This window comes from Pyrus communis, chromosome 10 (assembly GCF_963583255.1).
Source record: "Pyrus communis chromosome 10, drPyrComm1.1, whole genome shotgun sequence".
Taxonomy (NCBI): domain Eukaryota; kingdom Viridiplantae; phylum Streptophyta; class Magnoliopsida; order Rosales; family Rosaceae; genus Pyrus; species Pyrus communis.
In genome coordinates, this window is record NC_084812.1 from 2,595,138 (window position 1) to 2,607,213 (window position 12,076).

General features: G+C 33.1%; 1 protein-coding gene across 1 annotated transcript; it reads right to left on the reverse strand.

The window, feature by feature from the left end:
- Positions 1 to 2,520: 2,520 nt before the first annotated feature.
- LOC137746924 (disease resistance protein RUN1-like) lies at positions 2,521 to 10,789 on the reverse strand. The gene is made up of 6 exons (XM_068486933.1): positions 10,257 to 10,789; positions 4,608 to 5,700; positions 4,121 to 4,405; positions 3,650 to 4,001; positions 3,165 to 3,541; positions 2,521 to 3,051 (listed from the first exon to the last, which is right to left on the reverse strand). Exons 1-6 carry the CDS (start codon positions 10,787 to 10,789, stop codon positions 2,521 to 2,523), a joined length of 3,171 nt encoding a protein of 1,056 aa, XP_068343034.1.
- Positions 10,790 to 12,076: the final 1,287 nt, after the last annotated feature.

Genomic DNA, 12,076 nt, shown 5'->3' on the forward strand with positions numbered 1-12,076 from the left:
TACTGCTATCTCCAAGACAAGTTGGTGAAAAATATCGTCGTGATCATATTCTTCTTTTCCTCAAGCCAAGATATTGGTATGAAAGACTTCTGATAGAAACAGAATGAACTAGAATTTTATGATGCAATTGTACAGTTTATAGATTGAACTGGAGTTTTATGACGCGATTGTACACATAAACGAAGTAATGTACTGGTTATATAAGACAAAAGAACGAGGACGTGAAGAAATTTCTTAGTCAACATGCACTTCTTAAGTTTGTTATATCTTTTATGTTGAACAAAATAAAGGAGAACTGGTAGATATAAACAATATGAGGAGTGAAAATTATTACCTTGGACGAATTACATTTGTAGACTATGTGAATTATAATATGTGAATTATCAATAATAATTGATGTAACAAGTGGACTTCACTTTGTAAAGATGAACTACAGATAAGCGTGGTTCAATTTGATTTGGTTCAAGTTTTAAACAAGGGGTGTGATATCCACACATCTCATTTTACTTATCAAACACCTTTTTAATTTCTGATCATCAGATCAGATGAATTGAAGAATATCAACGGACAGAAATTATCAAGGGATGTGTGAGAAGTAAAATGGGGTGTGTGGATAGCACACCCCTTAAACAATATACCAATCAACGTAGCAACATCGTTCAAATTAGTTTTGGGAGTAAACTGCCGATTTGCCCCCTGAATTACCACCTAACTTTCGATTTCCTCCTGAACTTTTTAATTGGAAAATTAAGGACTTAAACTAATTTTTTTTGGCCGATTTGCCCCCTGCTGTTAATTTTTCATTCATTCTATCCAAATTTCTATTAAATGAAAGCATGTGCACAACATGCATGGGTAGTTCGGTCGCTTCATTCTTTAAAATAATTGAAAACCTTAGATTCTAAAATATAAACCTATGCAAATATGTGTGATTCTATAGGCTTTGTATTTGAAGGTCTAGTGAAGTGACATTTTTGCCCACAAAGGAAAGTTACGTGGTTTGCACATGATAAGAGTTAACATTAATTTGGATGAAATCTATGAAAAACTAATAGTAGAGGGAAATCGGCCAAAAAAATTAGTTTAAGTCCTTAAATTTCCAATTAAAAAGTTCAGGGGGGAAATCAAAAGTTCAGTGATAATTCAGGGGACAAATTGGTAGTATAGCCTTAGTGTTGGTTTAACCCATTTCCAAATAAGTCAAATCGAACCAAGCTGAACCAAGCTAATTATAATTCTCATATCACGGCAACCCCTGACGACGCTGTTCCTGGAACTAAGGACTTTCTGCTACTTGATGCTTGCTCAATGCTGAGCTTGTGTCTTATATGTAAATAAGTTTGGACATGCTCAGTTTTTGGATTTTGGACATGCTCAGTTTAGTATTCAACTGTGTGCTCCGTCTTCGAGTATGCAATCTTGAAGTGAATCCACATACGGTAGGAAAATTTATAATTATGTTACATTAGCTCGACATTTCACTGGAAGACCCCCACAAATTTTTAAATTTTGACAATTATTATGTGGAACACCATTATACACTAGATATTACTACTTTTTCATGAAACTCAATATGAATTTCACAAGAAGTTTTATGTGTCTCTCTAGTCCCCCTTTCTTAAGTGATTCGAGCAAAACTGGGGCATAGATAAAGGTCACGTTTTGAGTTAACTGAACATCTTTTGTTTGTCCTACTTTTTGATTGGCAGGTCCATTTGGAAGGTAAAGCTACTATACGTAATGGAACAGTATGAGTCCTAAAGTCGTGACTGTGTCTGTTGCCAGGAATACTGAGGTTGGACCAGTTGGAAGGCAGCAAAACCTTCAATTGATAGCAAATGACAAGGATAAATCTTATCAAAAAAGTGAGACAGACAGCACTCGTAAGGCAGATTCCCTTGATCAAAGAACTCAAGACAAACCTAGTAGCTCTGCAACGAACACGAGGCCAAAAGAAGGTGGATTTTCATTCATGTCCCGCTTTCAGCTTGTTATTAAATTTTACTATTATCCTGCTGCATCCGGGTTTTTTGTAGTATTAAGTTTAATTTTATGTCACATAGTTGTGGGGAAGGGGTCGAGAGGAGACTGATGTTTTTACACTTGGATTTGTTCACTTATTATTTCTAGTGGTGCATATATAGTTGTAGATGGGGCAGGTGTAAGGTAGCAGAATAAAACTTGAATCAAACGAGTTCATCGACTGCAAAGGTAGTGGAAAAGGTAATAAATCTTCTACTCAAATGTACAGTCAATCTTCTGCTAACTGGCATCTTCAGGTTGTAGAAACAATTGACTGGCATCTTGAGGCTATCATTCATTTTCCAACCTTAAAAGTAAATTCCTGGAATATGGTTGTAATGTTGATATGTTTATATGCAATATATCTTCATAATTCATTACAACTAGTTATTGAAAAAATCATAGGAATCTGAAAGAAGTATGAAATATGGACTTGTCTTCATTATTGAACTTGGAAAGCGAAAAACAAAGAGGGAGACGAACTGACTGTGATCTAATTCAGATATGTGATGATGACGATGCATCACCACTTTCATTGTGCCTCACCATAGAACCTAGCTGGATGTGGCTCAAAACATAACCAGCTCGGTCCAAATTATGAATATTTTCCTTCAAAGGTTTGTCCCATACTAGATGAACCCCTATTCTCTTCAATGACCCAGAATAATCAGGTTCCACAATAACTATTTCAACTTCAACTTTATCCCCACCTTGCAAATTGAGCTTATCGTTCGATAATTGTCCCTGCCAAAGCGTAGTCTCTCTATTCTCATCAAACACTTCTAAGCTTATGCAGGCCCGCAACTTAGTACACTTGGTATTATTTATAACAGTAATGGCAAGAGAAAGATATTCATTGTTGCTATTTTGTTGGTTGTAAACACAAAACAGAGTCAGCCCTTCAAAATTATGATCATCACTCGGAGGAATATCAAAACTGACTTTATTGCCATCGTTGACAAATTCAAACCAATCAGGAACATAATTCCCATGGAGTAAAATGCCACCAAAACCGCAAGAAGTCCATCCCTATATATACAATGCAAGTGTCACATATATACATGTACATGTGTGTTTGTGTGTGCATGGGGGCGATAGGAAGACAATTAGAAGTTAGGGGAGAGAGAGGGAGAGAGAGATACCTGTAAGATGTTCTTCCTAAAATCAGATGTGAGATTGGCGCACCCTTGCATATGAATCCATGTCATGGAGTTTGATGACTTATCCAAGCCTGGAACCTCAGTGAGTTTGGTCGAATGTCTTACATCCAGTTCTCTCATATTTGACATTTTCGAAAAATTAGGCATTGTTTCCAATGCATTGCAACGAGGCGCATATAGAAATTTCAAATTTGTTGGTAAATCAAGGATCGCACGAAGGTTAAAGCATCCATCTAACATCAATGTTTGAAGCTTTGAAAGACCACTGAGGTTGGGTAGGGTATGAAAAACATTCCCTTGAAGATGCAAATCTCGTAAATAATATGATTTCCCAAGATTCGTAGGGATTTCATCATCAGCTAATTCGCAATATGAGAGATCTAATTCTTTTAAATAGATGGAGCGGGGCATCGACTTGAGTTTAAGCTCTAACCTTTCCACACCACGGCAGGATAAACGAGTGAGACTCCTGGAAGGTGATACTTGTTTTATAGCTGTATAATCTGCTTCAAGAATTATCAACGAGCTCATATATTGTAAATTCTTATGCAGTTCTCTGAATTTTGAACAGTGATTAAGACAAAGAGTCTTAACAGATTTTGACTTATAGAAATCCTTTGGAAGAGAACTAAGCATTTTGCATCCTTTAAGGTTCACCAAAGAAAGCATTCCAAGATGACCAGTGGAGGGGTGAATCTCTGACAATTTGTCACAGCCTTCCAATATCAGCTTTTCAAGATTTGGGAGTTGTGAAACGTCGGGTGATTTAATTAGGAAAAAGGAATAACTGAGATCAAGGATTTTCAACTTCTGAAACGACTGTTGTAGAAAAACAAAGGAAAATTGAAATTAATATCCAAGAGGAAGATCTCATAAAAAAGATAAGGAAATCCAGAAACAAATAGAAACAGAACATCATCATGTGTAATCAATTATACCTTGGAACCCTCCCAAACTTGTACCAATTGGCTACCCTGCATGTCCAGAAAAACTAGTTTCTCTTGATTAAAAAAGCCATCTGGTATGGACTGCAAAAGGAATCCACGCCAGCACAACCATATCAACTCTTTGGGAAGATGTTTGTATTTTCCCTTGAGCTGCACGTTGTTGAGCTGAAGCAATCTCAGTTTCTTCATATTGGTAAATGCTTCTGTACTGAACTCATAGCTTTTGAAATCTAGTATTGATAAATGTAGAGAAAGTCCTTCAACTTCTTCAGTTCCCTGTTAACAACACGTTATATTGTGGTAAGAAAAGGATTATCTGCATATATTTTCGTCCTTTTGCTTAATGGAGCTTTCCTTGTGCAACCACATAAATTTACACATGAATGTTGTTTAATATATAATAGACATACGTGGTATAATGTATAATGCTTTGCTTATACGGTGCATTAATACAAAATTCTAAAGGAAGTGTACTTACAGATTTATTTATTAATACATTGATGACCTCTCGAGGATTCCACAACCTACTCCAATTTCCAGGATGATCAAGGGATTTTTCAGAAATGATTACTCTTGCCATTTCTCGAAGCAAATCATGCATATTCAACTCGTTGCGTTCAACAGTTACAAGGCAACGTTCACGAAGGACACTAATTTCTATTGCTGCAGAAAATTCACATTCATCTAATACTTTTGCGACATAGTCCTTATCCCATCCAATAAAGAAACAAGATATGTCAAGGAATATAGCCTTCTGTGTATCATCTAGCCCTTCAAAGCTTATTCTTAGTCGTTTTATTATTCCTCCAGCAGGAGTTCGTTTTAGTTTCTCCAATTGACTTCTCCACTCTGCTACGTTTCTTTTAATCAAAAAAGAACCTAAAACTTCAAGGGCTAGTGGCAAACCTCCACAGTAAGAAACAACTTGTTTTGAGAGTTCATAATATCCTGTGTTAGGCGATGTATATCCAAAGGCATGCCAACTAAAGAGCTCCAGAGCTTCTTCTTCATTCATTTTCTGAGCCATAACTGTCTTATCCACTTGATTTAGTAAATGTTCATCTCGTGTTGTTATGATAATTCTACTGCCTGGACCAAACCAATTGCGATCTCCAACTATTGCATCCAACTGTTTGACTTCATCAATATTGTCCACGATGACCAGTACCCTTCTATGTGAAAATTGTTCTTCTATCAGATTGATACCTTCATCAACATTGCTTATTTGAAACTTCTGTTTCAAGACCTCAGAAATAAGTTTTTCTTGCAAATAAACCAGACCATGTTTACTTGTAGTGTTGCTAACGTCGGCAAGGAAACTTTTGAATTCAAACTTATGGTGAATTTGGTTATAAATGGCTTTGGCAACTGTTGTTTTACCCAATCCACCCATCCCCCAAATTCCAACCATGACAACGTCATTTGATCCACCACCTGAAAGATAACTGATAATATCTCGAACGCGAGAATTGATTCCAATTGGGTACTTGGCCACATTTAGTTTTTTTACCCTTGGAAGCCATTCCGTAGTAATCTTGTCAACAATTTCTCTAACAAGCGTTGCTTCATGCCTGAAAATTGAATTCCAAGTGGGACTCAATGAAGGCTCAGTATAAGCTATCAGTACATAAACAATTTTCTTTCCTTCGTATGTATAATATATATATATATATAACTATAACTTTAATCCTTAAAGAAGGTTAAAATTTATTAAAAATCTGGTGTTAGATATTGATTTTAGTCATTTAAGGTGCATTGTTCTAGGGATCTGAAAAGGACCCTAACATACTAAATTCAAATTCATATTATATTTTTGTTCTAATATTTAATAGATATCTTATTTAATGTCTCCTCATTAAATTTTAAATTTATTATTATATACACTTTAATTCATTAATTTTGTTTAACTTCCTCTAATTAGTGTACTTAAATGTCCGTATCATAATATATTTTACTAAACTAGTATACCGAAATGTCCGTACCTAAATATATTATAATGAATTAGTGGCACATAAGAAAATGTGCAAAAACAAAAGTGTATCGAAAAGTCGGTACATAAACATATTATACTAAACTAGTGTACCGAAATGTCTGAGCCTATATATATTATACTAAACTAGTGTACTGACATGTCTGTACCTAAACATATTATACTAAACTAGTGTACCGAAAGGTCCGTACCTAAATATATTGTAATGATTTAGTGGATCATAAGAAAATATACAAAAACATAAGTGTACCAAAACGTCTCTAACAAAATATTTTCCTATATAAGATACTTACCATAAATTGTTGATAGAAAATGTCAACAAATAAAAGCTAATTTATCTGAATTTCAAATGAGTGTTTTGATTTAAATTTTTTTCATAAAATAATTCATGGACACCTTATAAAAAAAATAATAAAAAAAAAGACATTAAATGCATTTGCTGACATTAAATAGAGTCTAGAGACTAAAATCAAATTTTAATCTTGTATAAGACATTTTTCTAAACTTTTTCTTATTTAAGGATTAAAATCTAATTTTCTAATGAGAAAATTAGAATTAGATGCCTCATTTTAGACTTTTGTAGATTAAACATTTATACTTTTTGAGTTTTTGATTAAGCTTTTGAAACATTTGATTAAGATACTCATACTTGAACTACTTCAGATTAATTGAAATTAATTTACATTTAAATATCTGCTATATATTTTAAATAATTTCAACTATATTTAAGTCTAAAAATTTAAGCTTATCAAATCTAAATGTACACCACGCCAAATGTGTTACATCTCACATTGCTCAGAGGGGTGGATCATATGTGCCTTATATATATATATATATATATATATTCTCATCTCTACCTAGCACGAGGCTTTTTGGGAGCTCACTGGCTTCGGGTTCCATGGGAACGCCAAAGTTAAGTGAGTAGCGCGCGAGAGCACTCTCATGATGGGTGACCCACTGGGAAGTTCTCGTGTGAGTTCCTAGAAACAAAACCGTGAGGGCGTGGTCGGGGCCCAAAGCGGATAATATCGTGATATGGTGGAGTTGAGCCCAAGATGTAGTGGGGGCCCGGGCTGGGATGTGATAAAATGGAAACGTACCAACATTAAATAAAAACGTAACAATGTCAAATGAAAATGTACCAACCATGAATTAAAACGTACCCGATTATAAACTATATTAAAATGAATATTCATCTGTTTGGAATGTTTTAAAATATGTTTGATTCATACACAATGCGCTAGATAGTCTTATTTTTTGGTAGATAAGTCTCTGGAACAACTTTTAGTTGATCGGAGATAAATCCTTATTATTGTAGATAACGCTTAATAATAACGATAAATCATATAATTTTGATTTAATAAAAAGGCTATTGTTCGTTGATTAATGACTCTTTTTATAAAAAAAAAATTAATTAATTAAAGTAATTTAAACTTTTACATTGTTAACAACTCTTTCTATATAAAAAAAAATTAATTAAAGAATTCCTCATTATTAGGACAAAAAGTAATAAAATTTATGTTTTGAAAACAAACGTACCAAAAATTTAAATATACCCAAATGGACCAAAAATTCAAATGTACCATTATAATCAAATGTACCGATATAACCAAATGTACCTAATAACGAGTTTTGTTACATTCTATTTAATTTACTAAAATAAATATTTTAATAAAAAATAACAAAAATCTTAAATCATCATAATAAGAGATGCATAAAAATATGAGGAAAAAAAGGGAATGCTAACGTGAATAGGCTTCTAATGAATTAAAGTACCAAAATTGTAGGGAAAATGTTTGATCAAATTTGCAAAATGAATAGATGTTTAGTCTATGACATTTAAAAACGAGGCGCTTATATCAAAACGTCCATTTTCTAATATATGTATACTAACTAGCTACTAGCTAGTATGTGATTTTGTGACCAACTTGAATAAAAGAACGCAAGTCATTCATTGGTATATAATAATTAGATGTATTAATTAGACACTAATTATGATTGAATAATACTTAAGTACTCACTAATGAGTACTTTATATATTCACTTTTTAGATGAGTAAACTTGATATAAGTCCAATTGTAAGTCATTATTGAGTTTAGTTCATTTTGTTGATTTAGGGCCGTTCATTGATTATCCACATCAATTTTTTTTTATCTTTTATTAAATTGTGATAAAAAAAAAAGTTATCTTTTATTTATAGGATTATCTTTTACTTAATTTTAGGATTAAATATTGTTTCTCCTACTCTCAATCCGTATCTCAATTTTTTCTTCTACCTACATGACAAGTTAGTTGTGTTAACTATGTTGTACTTACAATATATAAAGGGAATTGTTATTGTCACTCCAAAATTCTCATTTGGCACTCCAAACAATTTCTATATTTAAAAAGAAAAATACACTTGTGAGGAGTGCAAATTGAGATTTTTGGAATGCTAATAACAATTCATTACACACACACACACACTAATATGTATTTATAATGTAAGAACATTAATTTTCTTTGAACTATATATTTTCATGCATGATTCGTAGATTAAGTTTTATTTATTTTCATATGTTCTACCTTCATCATAGGTTGAATGTATATAGTCAATCTATTGTATAGGTATCATATATGATGACAAAGGTGAAATTGAATCACAGTATTATGGCAAGCCCATTGTAGGGTTTAGCCAACTCCCTTGCACCCTTAATGCAAATACTATCGTTTGTTAAAAAAAATATTAAAAAAAACTAAAAATATGAATAAAGATGCATAAATCAAAAAGTTTAATTAAAAGAAAAAAAATAGAAGTTGAAAATTCAACAACAGTTCAAATTTTTAGATCTAGATCAAAGCATCCCTTTTTAGATTTGGCACAATGATATTTTAAGTTTTTTTATTGTTTTAAAAAATAGTGAATATTTTTTTTTTAAAATTTTCTTGGATTTTAAATAGGAGCTTTAAGATCTAGGTCTAAAAATATAGATGGTTTTTAGGAGTGAGTCCAGTTATCTAAATACATGTTTTTTTAAAAAAAAAAAATTTATACCCATTTTAGATTTTCTAAAAATATTAAAAATCAATTAAAATCTTCTAATTAATATTATGTATTTTTCAACTCCAAAAATTCTAATTAATATCTTATAAAAAAAAAAAACTAATATACTAAAATAAATCTATCTACAAAACATGTTATCTACTCAAGTAACAAATATATGAATGTATATTATACTTATAAGCGAGATATGAAACCTAACTAAAAGGTAGAAAGAAAAAAAAACATAATATACCTACAAGCAAGAGGAAGAACAAGAAATATAACTAACATGTGATATAGGTTGATTATAAAAATTAAAAATAAAATCTATAAATGGAGTTTAAAGCAGGAGTAAGAACAAGAAATAAAAAGAAATCATTAGAAAGAAATTTGATTTTGATAATAAATCTTATCATTGAAGAGATAATTATTGATAACTCATTAATTAAATTTAAGAAATTGGATTTATTTTAATAAACTAGACTATTTCTACTATTGGCTAAAAAAATTGGACTTATAAACACGTGTCCTATTTTAATTAGGCCACAACAGAAAGTGAATGTATCCTTGTTGGTAAGTACCTAAGTATTATTCATTATAGTTAGGTTTTATATGAGAGATTTAAGGTGTATTAATTAAGCATGTTAATAAGAGTAATACAACTTAAAGATGTCTAAATTTCAGATCTATTTCTTGATTTTATAAATAAAAAATTCTACTATGACCACCTATTTATATCATCATTTGTAACATCTCTCTAATATGGATATAACTCATATGCGTTGGCGGGCCCTACCTTTATTAGAGAGATGATACAAATAAGTGGTAAGTGTAGCATTACTCTTTATAAATTCGTATTTTTTTTTTCTTTGAGTGTGGTACTCACTCGTCTAACAATTGTCCACTAAAATGTTTCAAGAGAAATGTTAATAAGCCTATCAAAAGTAGGGCTTCCCGTAGACTCTCTGTCACCTCATATTTTATGCACAATATTTTATAATATTGACACGTAAATTGACGTTAAAATGTAAGGTGACGTGTAGTCCATAGAGAGTCACTTTTGAGAGTCCCCTTAGCATTCCTTGTGTTTGAAATCTTGAAAAGCAGTGAGTTACCCATTGTCAGTGATTTGAATAGGGTGGCCAGACAAATTTGCAGCTTCAGTAAGAGCCTCTCTCCACTGCTTTACCCTTTCTTGTTTAGCTTCACGTTTCTTGTCATCTTTTTCTGCACCGATTCTGTTCTCGTGCTTCTGAAATGCTTTGGCTAAATCTCCGTCCTGCTTCCTAACATGTGAAGGATTAACATGATAGAATATTGGCAAAACACGTCGCCCCAGTTTGGATCTGCACTCCATGATCTTCACTAGCTCGTCAAGACACCAACTTGAATTAGCATACCTCTTTGAGAAGACAATGATAGAGATCCTCGACTCTTCGATTGCCAAGAACAGTTTCTCTTTTATTTTTTCCCCTCTTTCTAGATCGTCCTCATCAATAAAGACCCTGTATCCTTTGTCTTTTAAAGCCGCGTGGAGGTGGCCCGTGAAGCCCTTGCGCGTGTCTTCGCCACTGAAGCTCAAGAACACGTTGTAATTCCAAAGTTTTGACTTGGATGAAGATGAAGAGGAGGCTTCGTGGGCTGTCATGGCGGTATCCACCATTATGGCACTGCAGGCGTTCAGATCACGACTGAAAAAAATGGCAATGTTTGTGTTTGTGTTGCCGAACAGATGATACTGAATTACCTAAACCCAAGTCCACAAAAACAAAAGTTTATAATATAATACTATTCGCATATGGACTTGAGAAATGAGTCATAACATACCGCCAGCCAGCAAAGTGTAGAGAAAGAGTAAGAGAGAGGAAAAAAAAAAGAAAGAAAGAAACGAACACAAAAGGACAAAGCCTATCAATAGATTATAACAATGACTTATTGGCAGTGATTAAAGCTATTCAACTATCAATAATGCATTATTTTAGGTTGAAATTTGAAAGTATATGAGCAATAGCATGACATCAACCATATAAATAATTCCTTTCAATAAAAGCTTGGCATCCCACCATTTAAAGCCGCGTGGAGGTACGTGACCTGTGAAGCCATTTTGTGTCTACACCGCTGAAGCTCAAGAACACGTCATAATTCAAAATTTTTGATTTGGAAGAGGATGAAGAGGAGGCTTCGTGGGCTGTCATCATATTCACCGTTTAGCAGTGCAGTGTTTGTGTTTGTAATATGATAATAATGAACAAAAATTAATATAAATATTGTTCGCGCATGGACTTGAGAAACCCATATGCAGCCTGGCGGGAAGAAAATAAACAGAAAGGACAAAGACAACCAAAAGATTCTTGGCGGTGATTACAGCTCTTTAACTATCAATAATGCATTGTTTTAGATATGAAATTTGGAAGGGTCTGAGATTTAGCATGGCAACTACCACACAATGAATTAATAAAAGTGAAAAGAGAAAATACCCAAATGTGAAAGGATAATTAAAAACAATTTATTTAAGATGGGCGATAGATAGACGTTCCTTTGGAACGAGGATTCTCTCCTGATCCTTTTTGTGAGGATTTTGGGGATCTTCCAATCACGTCCGTGCATCGGACATCATATGGCCAGTTTTCGTCAGGTACTGTTTATATTCAATTTAAGATAAAAAATTTACAATGATTTCTAACCGCACGATGTACGATGAACAGACGTGATTGGAGGATCCCCAGAATCCTCACAAAGAGAATTCGAAGAGGATCCTCATTCGGTCCTTTGTGAAAGGATAGTTAAAAAACAATTATTTTTGGTGCAATAAAAAAATTGCTCTTTTGTAATCAAAATGCCACATGTTTGAGTTGTGGAAACAGCATTTTTGCAAAATAAGGGTAAGACTGCGTACGACAAACGTTTCTCTCCCGACCCTCGCAAAGCTGAGAAA